This window comes from Hippopotamus amphibius, chromosome X (assembly GCF_030028045.1).
Source record: "Hippopotamus amphibius kiboko isolate mHipAmp2 chromosome X, mHipAmp2.hap2, whole genome shotgun sequence".
Classification (NCBI taxonomy): domain Eukaryota; kingdom Metazoa; phylum Chordata; class Mammalia; order Artiodactyla; family Hippopotamidae; genus Hippopotamus; species Hippopotamus amphibius.
The window spans coordinates 120,741,033-120,760,935 of NC_080203.1; the positions used below are offsets into that span (position 1 = coordinate 120,741,033).

At 36.7% G+C, this 19,903-nt stretch overlaps 1 protein-coding gene across 4 annotated transcripts in view; it reads right to left on the bottom strand.

The window, feature by feature from the left end:
- Window positions 1–415: 415 nt before the first annotated feature.
- The window catches only part of PPEF1 (protein phosphatase with EF-hand domain 1), a 140,595-nt gene continuing 121,107 nt past the window's right edge, over window positions 416–19,903 (bottom strand). For all 4 annotated transcript variants that reach the window (XM_057718245.1, XM_057718248.1, XM_057718247.1 and 1 more), the window contains 6 exons: window positions 18,934–19,119; window positions 17,375–17,517; window positions 11,268–11,374; window positions 3,475–3,638; window positions 2,265–2,349; window positions 416–1,002 (listed from right to left, as the gene is read on the bottom strand). In XM_057718245.1, the coding sequence (XP_057574228.1) occupies window positions 794–1,002; window positions 2,265–2,349; window positions 3,475–3,638; window positions 11,268–11,374; window positions 17,375–17,517; window positions 18,934–19,119 (894 nt within the window). In that variant the 3' untranslated portion in view covers window positions 416–793. The remainder of the gene's footprint in view (window positions 1,003–2,264; window positions 2,350–3,474; window positions 3,639–11,267; window positions 11,375–17,374; window positions 17,518–18,933; window positions 19,120–19,903) is intronic.

The window sequence follows — 19,903 nt, forward strand, 5'->3', positions numbered from 1 at the left end:
TTCTGGCATGTGTAGCAGGCAGGGTTGCAGGATACCTAACCTGGCATATTGAAAGATCTTGAAGTTCTCAAACCTAGAAAAAAATGAAATATATACTCACCTTTAAATAAAAATCTCTTATTATGTTTGCTAGGCAATCAGAATGGCAGAATAAATTGCACAATGTATGCATAACCAAGGCCCCATCTTACCAATGAAGGTGTCAAACCATATTAATTATAGGGCTCAATCTGAATGTACTCACTTTCTATCTCCAACAGACAAGAAAAAAATACGCTTTTTCAAACAATATACTCCCACAACTTCCCCCCAAGATTCTGATGTGGCCCCCATACCTGAAGGGTGGTTCCCCCACAACTAAAAATTACTGGTTTATGGTATCTCCAAAGAAGATTACAATTTAAGGATGGAAATATTTTATTCAGTTAATAGTTTGGTATTCCTCCTCCTATCCCTCAGCCACTCACAGATGTTGTACTTTCCTCTGATGTTCTGTGGGTTCTTTTCAATGTTTCCAAACTGCTCAAACTAGACCAACACTAGGCTCAAATCCAGTTTCTACCTGGCAGTGTGTGAGTCTCACCACTGGAGCCAAATCCTATCGGCTGACATTTAACCTAGTCTTACCAGTAACAGCTTACTAGGGACTTCTAATACCCACATTATACATCTGCTCATGGCATGAATTGGGGTCTACTTTTCTCTGCTACTGACTATGAATTTCAAGGATCGTGGCAAAGATTGTCAGTGATTTGGGCCAACTGTTTATAAGGAGGGAAGGTCCTAATTCTTGTTAATCAATCTTGCTGTCTGATTTGCTCAACTTGTCAAATTTATGCACTACATAGAAAGCCTTTAAAAACTCATTAAAGTCAATGCTTCCATCTTTGTTTAAGTCCATCCTTTCAGCGAGCTCATCAAACTGGGAATCATCAATACGGACACTGTAGTGGCTTTTGAAAAGCTTCCACATGCTGTGAAATTCTTCCATGGAGATCAGGCCTAAAAGAATGTAGGAGAAGGCAGTGAGTGTTCATTTTAAGACCCAACTTAGGGAGGGGTGGGGAAAGCCATACTGATTGAATAGTCCCAATTAGCAGCTCACTAACATGCCTGACATCAAGACACTCAAGAAAAGGGAAAAGATTGTAAATATAAGAAACAATATGTCACTTTCAACTACCAAGTGATCCTGAGATTATTCTAAAACTGGAATGAGTGAACAGTGAAGAAATGGGACGGGGGAGATTGTAGACTGTGGTACTGTATGTATAGAAATTATAAGATCCAAAATCTAAGGGAGAGGGACATGGAAGGAGGGCAGAGAGGAGAGCTACATCAAAGCAGAGGGAGAATTACCCATGGGACTCAATAAGAGGATTGCAAACAATGGCTCTGCCATTTTCTATAGGCAATATTTTACTTTTGTGTTTCGATTATTGATTTTTTGGTATTCGATGGTCTCTGCAGTTGGGGATTATCTGATGATTTTTTTTAAGTTTGAAAATAAATAATTGTGCATTAAAGCTAAGCAGAAAGGACTTCCTTGGTGGTGCAGTGGTTAGGAGTCCGCCTGCCAATGCAGGGGACACGGGTTTGATTCCTGGACCGGGAAGATCCCACATGGCGCAGAGCAAATAAGCCCGTGAGCCACAGCTGCTGAGCCTGAGCTCTGGAGCCCTCGAGCCACAACTGTTGAGCCCACGTGCAGCAACTACTGAAGCCTGCATGCCTGGAGCCTGTGCTCTGCAACAGGAGAAGCCACCGCAGTGAGAGGCCTGCGCACCGCAACGAGGAGTGGCCCCCACTCGCCGCAACTAGAGAAAGCCCACGTGCAGCAACGAAGACCCAACTCAGCCAATAAATAAATTAATTAATTTAAAACAAAAAGCTAAGCAGAAAATGAGTTCTCAGTCCCCAAAACAGAATCAGAACTCTAAGAATGATTTTTATTGCCAGGAATAACTATGATTTTTAAATGGACAGTGAATTATCTTTTCATCTGTGCTGGTGATTTATAAAAGGAGCTAATCTTATCTGACTAACGGATACATAAGCCTATACCATATGGACTTGATAGAGAGTTTGTGGCCAAACTAAAAAAACAATAATATTAAACATGAGTTTATCCCCACCCCACCCCCACCCCTGAGTTAAATCAAGTTTGGATGAAGAATGCAATAGATGAAAACAGAATTCTGGTTTCAAAGAAACAGACTAGCCTTTGCTTTCTATTACTATTGAACCAATCAAAGTGACTTTACCTGAGTGATCAGAGTCAATGACATTAAAGATGATTTGCAGGTCAGATCGGTATCTGTACACTGTTTCAATTAGCGTGGACTGAACCTAAAATAAAGATTGTCTAAGTGTTAAAGCACATAGAATTAATAACGGATCAATTTTAGTAAAAGTAACAAACACACAACATGGTCACCAATTCAAAGTATGTAATTTAGAAAGAAATTTGAGAAGGCAGGCCTTCCTTGGAGGCCCAACCCTCTTAAATCAGATAAAAGACCGTGATCTTGTGTTTTGCAGCGTCTGCAGTCTGTGTTCGTTAGGGAATGGGCCAAAGCGAATCTGGAAACAGTAAATAACTGTTATTTACTGATAATACCTGTGTGCTAGGCTCTGCACTGAGAGCTTCTATGAATTATTTCATTCAGTCCTCAACAACAGCCCCAAGGAACAGAACTATTATTATGCCCATTTTACAGACTGGCAAACGAGAGGTAAAGTAAGTTTCCCAAGGTTCACATAGCTGGTAAGTGGGATTTGAATCTTGACCTGAAGCCAAGGCCTGTGAGCTTAGTCACTATGGTAAACTGTCTCTCAAGTTAAGCCAAAAGCCTCCTTTCTGTGGATATTTTAGTTTCCCACGTGCACTTTTACTTCCCTTTTCTCTGCTCAACTTCTCATCTCCCCTGCAAACAATCATCCCAGTCCTCGTTCCCAGCAGCTCATTTTCAGCCCAATATTAGAACTAATTGCAGATGAGTAGTTAAAATAAGTACTGAGGTGGGTCGCGGGGGGGAGGGGTCTGACATCTCTCCCTGGGGTATTCCCATTTTAATAAGAAATTCTAAATTTTAAAATTCTTTAAGGAATAAGATATCGTATTAGTAAGTCTACACTTACTAACAGTCAATAGGAGTGTTTTGAGCATTTTAAAGAATATTATATGAAAGAATAGATGTCATATATGCCATTCTGCTGGACAGCACTTAAGAATCACATATTTGACAGAAGCTTTTTCTTCTTTTTTCTTTTTGCCTAACCTTAGAAGGCACAAACTTCCTGAACAGATCACATTGTATCTGGAAGATCCCCCTTAGGTCTTTCCTAAGACTGCCACGCCCATCCGTTAGCCTATTCTACTCCCAACTTTTCAGAGAATTAAGGAACTCTTATAAGTTGTCCAAAGGCTGTTTGGTGTCAGCCATGTTTTAGCTGGGGCTGCGTTTCACTTGCCTCTTTCACAGGTTTTTGAATGTGGATATCCTGGAAGCTGGACATGTAGTCAATATTTCCATCTTTGTCCGTGGTTACCAGACGTGAACTCAGGGATCTCCATGGTAAGTTCAGCCCCAAAACGTTCTCCATGGAAAAAGCCCACTGGCCCATAGAAAGTTTTCCTAACAACAAAATAACAACAAAGCCCATGTAATTGGTTGATAATTTGATTAAAAATGCAACCTCATCAATGGAGCAAGCTGATAGCCTGCGTTTTGAGGCCTGGGTGCCTCTGCTCCCCTTTATGATCTGTTCTACCAGACCCCACGGCTCTGAGGGAGGAATAACTAAAGAAAGCCTTTGGGGTTCCATGGATCTTTCCCTTACTGTTATGGGTAAGCAGTCAGAATATGGGTATACTAGACTTTTTTCCCTTTTTCTTATTAACAAAGTTAAGGTATGTTTATAATAGAAGATTTGAAAACACAAAAGGATATAAAGGATAAAAGATTACTTTTATTTTTAACATTTGGGCATATTGTTCACGTCTCTTCCTTTCATCCCCTAATATTATATGTAGTTCTTCGAAATATAAATGCCTTTATTTTTACTGATTATTAAAGATATGTTCATTTGAAAGGGTTTTGAATAAAGAGAAAACAGTTTTTACTTCTAGTGTTTTTCCATGTATATAAACATGTATATATAAATGTAATATATATTTTATCTTTCTTAAAGCCAAATATAGTTTATACCATATGTTTTACATATGTGTAGTATATACGGCAACACACACACAACAAAAATATATATTCTAACCTGAGTTTTTACTTACAATAAATCATGGATATGCATCTATGTTAATAAACACAGATCTACATCATTCTTTTATTGGCTGTGAAACTATTCCATTATTTTCTTAGGATCATTCCTAAAAGTGGAATTACTAGATCAAAGGGTATGTACATTTTTAAGGCTTTTGATATATATTGCCAAACTGCTTTCAAGAAAGAGTAGCCACTTTACACTCCCACCAAGACCATTCCCCACACACTTACCTGCTAAGGATATAATTCTTTTTTTTTATATTGAAGTTTAACGCATACAGAAAAGTTCACAAAACAAATACAGAACTCAGTGAATTATCACAAAGGGGTTTCTTACGCAACCACCACCAAGGACAAGAAATAGAGCATTGCCAATATCCAGAAGCCCCCTTGTGGCCCCTCATAATTACTATCAGCTCCCACTTTCCCAAGAAGAGTCACTATATTGATTTCTAACACTATAGTTTACTTTTTGCCTTTTTTGACCTATATATAAACAGAATCATAAAGTATATATTTGGAGAGGAGTCAGACTTCCTTTGCTCAACACTAAGTTCATGAGATTCAGCCATGTTGTTCCATTTAGTTGTAGTGTCTTCGTTTTCACTGATGTATAGTATTCCACATGTTCACAATTTATATACCCATTCTATTGTTGGTGGACATTAGGTTATCTCCAGTTTGAGGCTATTACAAACAGTGCTGCCAAGAACATTCTGTACATGCCCCTTTGGTGCAGTAAACCTATACCTCAATTTGGGGAGAATTTGTATCTTGACAAGTTTGGCCCTTGAACATAGTAATACCCATCCACGTATTTCAGTCCTCTTTTATTTCTTTTAATAATATTTTAGAAATCTCACACATCAATCATTTGGCTTCCTCCTCGGTACTTGATTATCCATTGTGAATGGTATCTTTTAAGATTTTCATCATCTAAAAGTTAATGGCTGCCTATACCAGTTATCAATTCATTTCCACTCACCTAAAAATCTACCCTTCTTTGCCCTGTTTTGTGATATTGGAGATGAGCCCTGTAAATATTTCTCCTTTGACACCTGGCATAATGTTAGGCTTTGTCAGCAGAGGGTGCAGAAAGAATGCTCTAAGACATAGCAGAAGAAATGGTTCTGGTGTACTTTGCTTCTTGCTTCTACAACATAGCCTGGTTGCCAGAGGTGTGTGGGAAATGCAGTGGCACCCACTCTCTAGTGAATTTCACGAACACCACAGTGGGTGGTTCCCTTGCCAGCAGTGCATGGGAGACACAGTGGTGCATAGCCCAAAGTTGTGATGGCACCACAGTGGGTGGCTCCATTCTCTTCAGTCCTAGCTCACTTGCTACACACCAAATCTGACGTGAGACACCTCAGTGAATTTTCACCCCATCCAGCGGGTCACAGTCACACCCTCTCCAATGAGGTCTGAATCTTAGCCTTGGTTGGAAGTAGGTGACTCTTCCAAGTTTGTTCCTTCCTTGGATACTCTCTCTCAGCCTTAGAGACAGTAGCTGTTCCCTACACTTCCTGTTCTTGTATTCTTTAGAGTTTTCTTTTATTCATATTTAGTAATTAATCACCTTTCACTAGATCATAATTCTTTATATTGTTTCCTTGTTCAAATTACTGAATAGATTCTGACTGATACACTAGTATATGGAAATGCAATCCATTTCTGTTTATTGACCTTGAGGTTCTACAACTTGCTAAATTCACTTTAATTCTAATAGTTTTTCTGTGGATTTATTTGGCATATCTACACATAGTGATATTTTATTTCTTTTTTCTAATCCTTATCATTTTATTTAACTTGCCTTACTGTACTGGCTATCATTTCTAGTACAAGTTGAACAGAATCTTGAGAGAGAGCCTCTGTATTAGTTTCCTATTGCTGCTCTAACAAATTACCATAGATTTTAGTGGCTTAAAACAACACATTTATTCTCTTACAGTTCTCGAGGTTAGAAGTACAAAATCAGTTTCACTGAGCCAAAGGCAAGTGTCAGCAGGGCTGGTTACTTCTGGAGGTTCTGAAGGAAGAATCTGTTTCCTTGAAATTTTCAGTTTCTAATGGTTGCCTACATTCCTTGGCTTGGGGAACCTTCCTCCATTTTCAAAGTACATTATTTCAATGTCTGCTTCCATCATCACACAACATTCTCCTGTGACTCTGACTCTTCCTATGTCCCTCTTATAAAGACCATTGTGATTACATCAGACCCACCTAGATAATGCAGAATAATCTCCTCAGGTCAAGATCTTTAAGTTGATCACATCTGCAAAGTCCCCTTTGCCAAATAAAGTAAGTCACAGATTCCGGGGATTAGAATGTGGACACATTATGGGAAGGGGCATTATTTAGCCTACTACAGCATCCTCCCCTCATTCCCAATCTTAGAAGGGAAGGTTTCAACATTTCTCCATTAAGCATGCTGTTTTCTATAGGCTTTGGTAGATATCCTTTATGAGATTAAGGATGTTTACTTCCATTTTTAGTTTCCTAAATTTTTTAAATTAATTAATTAATTAATTTTATTTATTTTTGGCTACATTGGAGAGCAGGGGCTACTGTTTGTTGCAGAACACAGGCTCTAGGTGCACAGGCTTCAGTAGTTGTGGCACGTGGGCTCAGTATTTGTGGTGTGCGGGCTCTAGAGCGCAGGCTCAGTAGTTGTGGCACACAGGCTTAGTTGCTCCGCGGCATGTGGGATCTTCCCGGACCAAGGATCAAACCTGTGTCCCCTGCATTGGCAGGCAGATTCTTAACCACTGTGCCACCAGGGAAGTCCCTCTAAATGTTTTTTAAACCCATGAAACCAGGACAAAATACGTCAAACAATTTTTTTCTTGAGAGAATTACATGACTTCTTTAAGTTTTGTTAAGTGGTGAATTACACTGATTTTCAAATGCTAAAATAACCTAGAATTCCTAGTGTTCCTAGAATCAACTAAACTCTGTTGTGATACACTAACCTTTTGCTATTATTTCATCCAGGGTTTTTTTCATCTAAATGTATGCGTGATATTAGCCTTTAATTTTCCTTTTCCATAATGTTTTTGCTAGGTTTTGGTATCAAGGTTATGCTGACCTCCTAAAATCATCTTGAAAGTGTTCCCTTGGGAATTTCCTGGCGGGCCAGTGGTTAGGACTCTGAGCTTTCACTGCTGAGGGCGTGGGTTTGATCCCTGGTCAGGGAACTAAGATCCCACAAGCCGCATGTCAAGGCCAAAAAAAAAAGTGTTGCCTCTATTTCTATTCTCTGGAAGAATTTGTGTAACACTGGTTTCATTTCTTTCTTAAAATACAAAATATGTATATTGTAATGGCCAGTGAAGCTATCTGAGCTCAGAACTTTCTTTGTAGAAACTTTCAAAATTTCAGATCCAATTTCTTTAATAGTTACAGGATCATTCAGATTTTCTATTTCTTTTTGCATCAGTTTTTGTAAGTGTGTGTATGTGTACATACATATTTTAAGAATGCGTACATTTAATCTAAAATTTCCATTCCTTAGCATAGGAATTTCCATAATACATCTTATGATCTTTTTAACATCTGTAAAATCTGTAGTAATGTTCCCCCTTTCAATTCTGGCATTAGTTATTTGGTCTCTCTCTCCTTACAAGGGTTTTATCAACATTTTCTCCAAAGAACCACTTTTTTTTTACTTTGTTGATCACAGCTTCATCTTTGAAAATATATACATTGGGCTTCCCTGGTGGCGCAGATGTTAAGAATCTGCCTGCCAATGCAGGGGACACGGGTTCGAGTCCTGTTCCGGGAAGATCCCACATGCTGTGGAGCAACTAAGCCCGTGCGCCACAACTACCGAGCCTGTGCTCTAGAGCCCTCGCGTCACAACTACTTGAGCCCCCTGTGCTACAACAACTGAAGCTCACGCGCCTAGAGCCCATGCTCCACAACAAAAGAAGCCACAGCAACATTGAGAAGCCCTCACACCGCAACAAAGAGTAGCCCCAGCTTGCTGCAGCAAGAGAAAGCCTGCACACAGCAACAAAGACCCAACACAGCCATAAATTAATTAATTAATTAATTTTAAAAACCCCATATGTATATACGTTTAAGGATATCAATGCCTCTCTAATTTGCATCCCATAACTTCTGATATGTTGTACTTTCATTATTCAATTTCAGCATTCTGATTTCCACTATGATTTCTTATTTGATTCAAGGGTTATTTAGAAGTGTATTTCTCATTTCCAAGCCCAAGGGGATTTTCTAGCTACCCTATGTAATCGAGTTGTAGCTCAGTTCTCTATGTCAGAGAATTTATTCTATACATTTCCAATACCAAATTTGTTGAGATTTACTTTATGTTCCAGTTAATGGTCAATATTCATAAATGTTCCATTTGTGCTTGACAACAATGTATATTTTGCAATGTTGGGTGCAGAGTTCTATATACTGGGTTGGCCAAAAAGTTCATTTGGGTTTTTCCCTAAGATGTAATGGAAAACCTTGAACGAACTTTTTAGCCAACCCAATATATCTTTTAGGGAAAGTGTGCTAATCTTTTTTTGTCTGTTTATACTTTCAGTTCCTGAGAGAGGAGTATTAAAATCTCCCACTATGATGGTAGATTTTTCTACTTCTACTTGTTCAGTCTATTTTTGTTTTACATATTTTTGAAGGAGGCTATACTAATATGTACATACACATTTAGAATGAATTCAATTGGAAAACAATATTTTATCATAAAGTGTCCCTTTATTTTTCTAGTAATGTATATCTCCTTGAAGTCTACTTTGATATTAATAGAGCTGTTCCCACTTTGTTTTTGTTAGTGTTTTCATGTGTATCTTTTTCTAAATTTTATTTTCAATGTTTTGTACAGATTTTCCTTGACTTAAAATGGGGTTACATCCCAATAAACCTATCATAAGTTGAAGATATTGTAAGTAAAAAATGCATTTAATATTTACATCTAACCTACTGAATAGCATAGCTTAGCCTAGCCTACCTTAAATGTGCTCAGAACACTTACATTAGCCTATAGTTGGGCAAAATCATCTAACTCAAAGTCTATTTTATAATAAAGTATTGAATATCTCATGTAATTTGTTGAATACTGTACTGAAAGTGAAAAACATAATGGCTGTATGGGTATGGAATGATTTTAAGTGTATCGGTTGTTTACCCTTGTGATCTTGTGGCTGACTGGGAGCTGTAGCTCAATGCTACTACCCAGCATCATGAGAGAGCATCATACCACATATTGCTAGCCTGGGAAAAGATCAAAATTCAAAATTCAAAGTATGGTTTCTACTTAATGCATATGTCTTTCACAACATTTTAAAGTCGAAAAATTGTAAGTCAAAGCACCATGAATTGGGGACCACCTGTATATATGATTCCTTTCTTCCTTCCTCCCTCCCTCCCTTCCTTTCCTGCATTGGGTCTTCATTGCTGCATGTGGGCTTTCTCTAGTTGCGGGGAGCAGGGGCTTCTCTTGTTGCGTGGGCTTCAGTAGTTGTGGCTCATGGGCTCAAAAGTTGTGGCCCATGGGCTCTAGTGCACGGGCTCAGTAGTTGTGGTGCACGGGCTTAGTTGCTCTGAGGCAAGTGGGATCTTCCCAGACCAGGACTCGAACCTGTGTCCCATAGCATTGGCAGGAGGATTCTTAACCACTGTACCACCAGGGAAGCCCCTGTATATATGATTCTACTGTCTACTGGCTTCTGTTGCAACTGCTGAGAAGTCTGATGTCACTCTAAGTGTTGTCTCTGTAGCAACGTGTGTTTCCTCTGCTTGCTTTTAAGATTTTCTCTTTGCTGTTGGTGTTCTGCAGTTTCACCACAAGTGTGTGTAGCTGTGAATTTAATTTTATCATATTTGAGAATCACTGTTCCTTATTACCTGTGAATTTGAGTCTTTCAACAGTTCTGGAGTCTCAGCCATTATCATATCAAATATATTCTCTCTTACATTCTCTCCTGCTGGAACCCTGATTAGATGTATATTAAAAATTTTATTCTTAATCTTTCTAATTGTTTCTTAAGCAGTGTCTAATCTTCTGTTTAACCCACTCATTTTTTTAACAAGTTATGTTTATATCTATATAATATAAAAATGGTTCTTCTTTAAATCATTTTTAAATGCATATTTGTTATTCCATCTTTCATTTCTTTAAACATTTTCTTTCTTAGTAATTTTTTATTTTGTATTTGATAATTCCAATATATGATGTCCTCGGGAAACTAAATCTGTTGCTTATTGTTTCTGCTGACTCTCACACATGGTAGCTTGCCTCCTTGTCTGTTTGGTGATCTTTGGTTGTGACCTCATACTAGTTGATCTTGATCTCTGGATATACTAGTGGCCCAAATTAGGGACACTTCCCATGAAGATGAATTTGCATTTGCTTGCCAGGAGTTGAGGGCGCTACAGACCTAGGACTATTTTAGTCACTTTGAGGATCTAGGCTTAACGTTGTAAGTCTCAAATTCAGCTTATCCATCTTTCTACTATGCTCTGGTTTAGTCTCAGGATTGACTGCTACACCCATATTAGCATTTGCCCCCAGGACAATCTAGCCTCTTGTGCTTGCTTGCTGCTCCATGTTCCAACATGTGGTTTTAAAAATCCTTTAATGGGGAGAGGAAATGCAGCCTAGAGATTTATCTTAATTACTGTGAGGCTGGTAAATGAATTAAAATTCTGTATCCTCTAGAATCTAGCTGTTTCTTAACAGAAGGACCTTCCAGAGCATCTAGTCTAACATACTACCCGAACAGAAGTCTAATGCCGGGTTGTTGTTGTTTTCTTTAAGTTGAAAGAAGCTTACTGAAAAGAAGGAATATGCTTTTTTCCAAACATATAATGAATTATATTTCATTTTTATCTCTATCATTCCTCGCTGGTAAAAGTAGAAAACTGAAATCTTAAGGAAGCAAAGAAAATTAAAATTAATCTGTATGTAACCTGGTATATTAAGAAATGGTAAGCATTACATAATTTTTTTACCTGATTTATTGCAGTCTTGAAGTTGGAAAGCATGAATGAGGTCAGTTTTTCGTGAAATCATTCTCTCTTTTAACATCCTGATGGCACTACTTTCAATAGCATTCACCCTATGTTAAGAAAATAATTATTCGGTGAAAGTCACATAAGTCATCCAGTTTCTACATTAAATGAATTGCCTAACTTCACATATAACATATTACTAGGTGATGAATGTGTTTATATGTGAAATTTTAAAAGGATTATCACTGGTGTTTTCTTTTTGATTTCAAAGATTCACATGAATAATTAGTGTATGAGACTATCTAAGACAAGAAGGAAAATAAAGAGGGACTTGATATAGCAGATATTGAAATTTACCTTTAAATTACTTAAACAAAACAGCAGGTATTGGCACAAGAGAAGACAGATACATACATGAATAGAATATAATAGAATTTTCATAAATATAGTGAACTATAATACATATGGGAACAATATAGATGACAAGGAGGTATTAAAATTCGGTAGAAAAGGACAATTTTTAAAAATGGTGCTAGTACAATTAACTTAATGCCTGCATGCTAAACTTCTACCTCAAACCATTTATAAAAATAAATTCAAAATAAAGGAGGAACAGAGGAACAAAGTAGTCATGAGTCACTCCAAAAAAGCAAAATGGCAGATATAAATCCAACCATATCAATAATAACATCGTATGTGAATGGATTAAATAAATAAAAAAGCAGAGATTGTGAGACTGAATTAAAAAAATAAGATTCAACTATATGTTGTCTACATGAGGCACACTTTAGTTTCAAAGATACAAAGAGTTTGAAAGGAAAAAGTATACTATGCAAACAGCAACCATAAGAGAGTTAGAGTGGCCATACTAATGGTAGACAAAATAGACTTTAACACAAAAGCTATTACTAGAAATAAAGAGGGATATTTTATCATGATAAAAGAACCAATCAGTTAAGAAGATGAAATAATAATAAAACATACATGAAACTAACAACAGAGCCCAAACCTCCATGAAACAAAAACCAACAGAATTGAGGGGGGAAATAGACAATTCAACAATAATAGTTGGGGACTTCAATATTCTACTTTCAATAATGGATAGAACAACTGTGCAGAAAATCAGAAAGGATATAAAAGACTTGAATAGCACTATAAACCAATTAGATCTAACAGATAAAACACTCCACCCAACAACAGCAGAATATATATTCTTCTAAAGCATATATAGAATATTCTCTACAATAGACCCCACATTAGGCCATAACATAAGTCTTAATAGATTTAAAATGATTAAAACCATACAAAGTATCTTTCCTGACTAAAAATAAATAAATAAACAAACAAATAAACAAGTTATAGATTAACAAAGAAATTGGGAAAATCACAGTGTAAGGAAATTAAACAACACAATCCTAAATAACCAATGGGTCAAAGAAGAAATCACAACAGAAATAGAAAATACTTTAAGATGAATGAAACTGTAACTACAACATGCCAAAACATATGAGATGCAATTAAAGCAGTGCTTAGAGGAAAATTTATATCTATAAATACCTATATTAAAAAAAGATATCAAATCAATAACGTAATGTCTATCTTCAAAAAATAGAAAAAAAAAGATTAAACTAAAACCCAAAGCAAATACAAGGATGGAAGTAATAAAGAAGAGAGGAGAAATAAATGAAATAGAGAAATAAAATAACAATAGAGAAAATCAACAAAACCAAAAATTGGTTCTTTGAAAAGATCAATAATATTGACAAACTTTTAGCTATATGGCTAAGAAAAAAAAAAAAGACCCAAATTTCTAAAATCAAATGATTTTAGAAAGAGAGTTCATCACATCTGACATTACAGAAATAAAAAGTATTATAAGGGCATACTATGAACAACTGTACATCAACAAATTAGGTAATCTAGATGAAACGGACAAATTCCTATACAGATATGAATTACCAAAACTGGCTAGGGAGAAATAGAAAACTGAACATACCTGGAACAAGGAACAAGATTAAATAAGTAATCAAACAACTTCTCACAAAGAAAAGCTCAGGACCAGATGGCTTCACTGGTGAATTCTACCAAGCATTTAAAGAAGAATTAATACCAATCATTCACAAACTCTTCCAAAAAATAGAAAAGGTGGGAATACTACCCATCTTATTCTATAAAGCCAGTATTACCATTATACCAAAAACAAAGATCATAAGAAAACTATAGACCAATAACTCTTATGAATATAGATGGAAAATCTTCAACAAAATACTAGCAAACTGCATCCAGCAATAGATAAAAAGGATCATATACCATTAACAAGTGGGATTTATCCCAGGAATGCAAGGTTTGTTAAACATCTGAAATTAATCAATGTAACACACTATATTAATAGAATAAAGGACAAAATCCACATGATCATCTCAATAGATTCAGAAAAAGTATTTGACAAAATCCAACACTCTTCATGATAAAAACACTCAACAAACTAGGCATGGAAGGGAACTTCCTCAACTTGGTAAGAGGCATCTACAAAAACCACATAGCTAATATACTTAATGGTGAAAGACTGAATATGTCCCTCTTAAGACCAGGAACAAGACAAGGATATTTGCACTCACCACTTCTATTCAATATTCGTCTGGAGGTTCTAGCCAGGCAGTTAAGCAAGAAAAGGAAGTAAAAGGCATCCAGAATGGAAAGGAAGAAGTAAAACTATCCCCATTCACAGATAATATGATCTTTTATATAGAAAATCCCATAGAATCCACTAAAAATTATAAGAACTTTGTACAGCAACAATACTTCAGTTAAATAAATTTTAAAAACTATTAGAATAAAGAAATTGATTAAGACTGTATAACATACAAAAATCAACTGTATTTGTATACACTATAAATGAATAGTCCAAAAATATAAGAAAATAATTCTACTTACTAATCACCAAAAAGAATAAAACACTTAGAAATGAATTTAACAAAAAAAGTCCAAGACTTGCACACTGAAAAGCACAAAACATTTTTCAAGGAAATTAAAGAAGATCAAAATAAATAGAACAATATGGATTGGAAGATTTAACATTGTTAAGATGGCAATAGCCCCAAACTGATATACTGATTCAAAATAATCCCTATGAAAATCCCAGTGGGCATTTTTGCAGAAGTTGACAAGCTGATTCTAAAATTCACATGGAAAACAATCTTAAAAAAAGAAGAATCAAATTCAACTCACATATCCCAATTTCAAACTTACCAAAAAGCTATAGTAATCAAGACAGGGTGTTACTCACATTAGGATAGACATATAGGTTAATGGAGTACAACTTAAAGTTCAGAAATAAACCCATACCTTTATGGTCAATTGATATTTGACAAGTGTGCCAAGACAGTCAAATAGGGGAAGGACAGTCTTTCCAACTAATGTTGCTGGGACAATTGAATATCCCCATATAAAAGAATAAGGTGGGACCCCTACCTCATACAATATACAAAAATTAACTCAAAAGGGATCAGATACCCAAATGTAAGAACTTAATCTATAAAAATGATCTATAAAATTCTTAGAAGAAAACACATGAATAAATCCTCACGACTCTGAGTTAGGCAATCGCTTCTTAGATATACCATCATAAGCAAAAAAGAGAAAAATAGATATATTGGATTTCATCAAAATTAAAAACTTTTATGCTGCAAATAATAACATCAAGAAAATAAAAATACATCCCACAGGATGGAAGGGACTATTTGCAAATCGTATATCTAAGTGACATGAATATAGGATATGTGAATAACTCTTACAATGAAATAATAAAAAGAGTAATAACAATTAAAAATGGAAAAAGGATCTGAAATAGACATTTCTCCAGAAAAGATATACAAATGCCCAAGAAGAACAGGAAAAGATCCTCAAAGTCATTGGTCATTAACAAAATGTAAATCAAAACCAAGAGATCCTACCTCACATCCACTAAGATGGCTATAATCAAAAAGGCAGATCATAACAGGGGTTGTCAAGGATGTGGAGAAATTGGAATCATACATTGCTGTGGGAATGTAAAATTGTGCATCCCCTTGGAAAGAAAACTTGCAAGTTCCTCAAAATGTTAAAATAAGCGTTACTATATAATCCAGCAATTCCACTTTCAGGTATATACCCAATAGAAACAAAAGCAAATGTATACACAAAACCTTGTCCCTAATGTTCAAAACAACATTGTTCATAGTAGCCAAAAAGTGGAAACAACCCACATTTCTATTAGCTGATAAATGGACAAAGAAAATGGGGTCTATTGATACAATGGAATGTTATTCAGCCAAAAAAAGACTTGAAATACTGATACATGTTACAATGTATCTTTAAGATGGAACAAAAGTTCAAAAATTACATTATGATGATGTTACACAACTCTGTACATATACTAAATATCATTGAATTGTATACTTCAACTTGGCAAACTTTCAACAAAGCTGTTAAAATAAATTATATGTGTATATATAATTTATGCATGTATAATTTTTCTACCAAAGGGTAAAATCTAAAAGTTATAATGAAATTAGAAAACGTGATTTCATAGAACTAAAGCAAAATCAAGACACCAACAAAATATATGCATCATGCTCATAAAAATCCTCTCTCTCATATGCAAAGAATTCCTAAAAATTCATCAGAAACTGACACACAGCCCAATATAAAACAGGGGAATATTATAAACAGGAAATTCAAAGAAAAGAAAATTGCAATATCCAAAAACATAAGATGGGTAAACTCAGCTGTCTAAAAAATGCTAGTTAAAACAATGAGATTTACCATTTTTACCCATCAGCTTGGCAAAAATTAAGAAGGGTAATAATATCTGTGACTAATCAGGATGTGGAGAAATTAGTATGTTCTTTTCCAGATTGTTAATTGTTACAACTCTTTTGGAGTATCTAGCAAAATTTTAAACATATAAATCCCACATTTTGAAATCTTATGTAAAAAAGAAAAAAGCACTAAAAACTTATGGATATGTATGTGCGCACACACACACACACACACACACACACACAGAGGAATGTTTGTATAGTATTGCTTTTAAGTACAAAACCCTGGAACCAATGTGGATGGCTATCACTTGAATACAGTTTAGCTATCCATAATTGTTATGGTATACATATACTACAGAATATTATGCATCTACCGAAGAGAATGAGTTAGGTCTATACGTATGAATTTGGAGTGATGTTCACAATATAATCTTTAGGGAAAGAGTCAGCTGCAGAATAGACTGTGCAGTGTGATTCCATCTTTGTTAAAAAAAAATGTATGTATATTGTTTACTGCCTTTCTCCTCCCACCGGGATATGCTTTGATGAGGGAAAAGACTTTTGCCCATTTTGCTTATTTCAGTATCACCTGTGCCTAGAACAGTGTCTGACACATAGTAGGTGCTCAACATTTTTTTTAATTCAACGAATGAGTAACTGCTTGTCTATTTTTGTAGCAGCAAGGAGAAGAGGATGGAAAGATCCTCTCCAGGCTGTTAAATTTCAGTTGCCTCTGAGGAAAAGAATTACTGAGAAGTACTGGGAGAAAAGGTCATTAACATTTTCTTTATACATCTTTGTTTTGTCTCACTTGCTAACAATAAACATACTCATTCTATAATATAAAAAATATTAAAAAGATAATGTCAAAGGGAGAAAAGGGAGACAAGCTATGAATGCCATCACACAGAGAGACACACTCAGCTCAGTCACATACACTTCTGAGTAGACAAGAGACAAAGAGGCAAGAGCACACTGGGCTGTTTGGGGGCAGAGAAGGCTGGAGGTTACAGGACTTGGGTGGGTGCAGAGACCTTCTTTTCCTTACGTTCAATTAGGGACTGTTCGTGGATGCTGAATGCTTTATCCATCTAAAGAGATATATATACATTGAAAATTGCTGCTCTTGGTTTCAAATATGAGCACATTCACCACTTGGTTTCTGGAATTATTTCCATTTTGTTTATACCAATAAGTAATGAATAAGTTACTTTCTTCACTCCCATGGCTGCTCTTAGTCACCCTGGAATGGTTCTACTTGGTTATTAGTACCAGATCTCAGAAATCTCCTTAGAGTATACACACCTTTGGTAAAGAGGCCTCAAGCACGTTGCCCTAGTTATTTGGTACTGGAAAAATCGGGGGGTTGTACCAGAACTCATTCTGATGTAAGCTCCTCGATTGCTACCTTCTTCATAATAATTAGATGCAGAAAATACAGTAATAACCTGGTTAAAGAAAAAGAGTGTCAGGTTCACACAGAGTTAGTTCTCAAAAGGTCCTTCGATAAAGTCAGAAACAGCTCAATTCTTAAAAAGCAAAAATCAAACAAAGTTCAAAATCCATACAAATTATCCAAGTCTGGTGGGATTTCCTGTGATTCCACTGAAGAGAAACAAGGCTTTTAAATCATTTTCCCCAGGAGTACTAACCTCTAGCCACTCATCCCTGCAGTGCATGGCCTTGCAATCCTGTGTATAATTTCAGTCCCACATCTTAGAATCCTCCTTAATGCTCAGTTTTGTAAAATCTAATTTTCCAAGGGGGTAAAGCCTTTATTTTCTTTCCTTGTGATATTTGAGTATTTAAGATAAAACTTGTCTAGTATCACAGTCCTTTTCTTTTGTCTGTAGCTGACTGATTTAGAGGGTTCAGGGCCCCCTGCAAAACCAACACTTTAAGGTCAGAGATAGAGGCTAGACAAGGAACCACGACCACTCTGTTGGGAAGGAACCAGCCTTGGGAGTGTGGTGGAGGATGGGGAGCCTTGGGAGGGTAATACTTGTCAGTGACAGGAAAGCTGGTTTAGGCCCAGTCCTGCCCTAAAGGGCATGTCACTTCAGACAAGCCACTGCTATTTTCTCTCCATTTCCTTATTATGAATAAACCCTAAATAATACTTGCCTTACTCATCTTGCAATGTTAGTATGAGCCTCCAATGAACTAAGAGAGTTAAGAAAAGTGAAAGTGTTGAAATATAAGGAAAGGCCATGCAATTTGGTGTTCCTTTTTAATTATTGCTGTTCACTATGAGAAAAGGAGCATCCCAGGACAACTTGGGACCAAAACCAGCTCCTCAGGCCTCACCTCTCTAGCCTCTCAGACACCACTGAAGAAGCACAACACACTCCATTGTAGTGGCTGCAGTGAAACTGCCCACAGCGAGGGACTTGCTAGAGCTCACCTACTCAGTGAATAGAAGGTAAGTATGTTATGTGGCTCTGCTCTGCACAGGGAAAGTGCAAAAGGTGAAAGAGAGCAAACTGGATTCACTGCTGCCTTTCTGTGCTCAGTGAGGATAATTACATTCTTAACCTCACTACTGGAGATCTGCCTTGCGATTAGCACAGAACAAAGTCTTTCTGTGTGTATACTTAGTGTCATGTGTCAGAGTTTCTATCTCTGGGATTAGGGGAGATTGGGGAAATAAACCAAATATCTCTTAGGAGGAGGGAGAGTGAGGCCCCTACAAACAGCCTCTGTGAAGCGGACAGTCTTGTTTCTGTCTACTAAAGCATGGAGTTCTGTTCTGGGCCTAGGGAAGACATCTTCCCATGGGCCGTGAGGTCAGACACATCCTGTGAAGAAAGACTAGGCTTGGGGGAAGGATGTCTGTGATGATGCCACCAACATTGTTAACTTACCTTCCCATCATGGCAGATTTCATACCCTTCGGGCTTACATTCATGAGACCTAATGAGCATCTTCAACCTGTATTTATTAAGAATCTTGGAGGTAATGTCTGGTCCAAAATAGCAGCCCCCTCCTCGACTTGTGTTTGGGTAACAGCCTCTTTTGCCTCTGGGATCACTCCACAGAATGTTGATAACCTTGGAACAACAAACCAGATTAGGCTGCCACTTATAAGTGAGAGTTTATCTTTCTAGATTCCAACTTCTTTTCCAGAAATATTAACCCAAGTTATCCCAAAGTCTCATTTCTCATTCCTCCTTCAAAACTGTTTCATACTCACCTTCTCCAAGAATGTTTTCCAGAATAATCTGAATGCCCATATCCACCACAATCCCTTTCTACTCATCCCCAAAAACCAATGTAGCAGTACTTAGTAATCATGAAGGATCAGCCCTTGGGCTTTTTTTTTTTTTTTTTAATTCCATCGCAATTGTTTCACAACTGCTTAATCTACAAGGTCTTTTCTCTTAAAAAGAACTTCACTGCCATACTCAAAGGAGAAAGTAGCTCCCCACAATGAACACACACACATTTGGTGTTTAATATGATCAAAGAGATAAGGTAAGTCTCCCAGCTATGGTTTTGGCCCTGGTTTTTGTCCTGTTGAGTACATAGCATGATAAAAGCCTTTTCCCCATCACAAATATAAGCAACTGTTCATCCAAGAATATTTTCTAAAGCATCTCCTTCACTTTTTGCCCCCCTTGATAAGTACATTCTCAGCTTCAGCAGTACATTTAGCCACTGACTGTTTTCCACAATGTGTTCTCTTAAATCCACAAGTATGTTATTAGCATAACATTTCCTTTTGGGGTTGAAAGAGGCAAGTGCAGGCTGCATGATGCTCAGGACTGAAGACCCAAGTTTCTAAGAATTTTTTCATAAAAAATTGGGGGCTCCCTGTTTGTACCTCTGATCTAC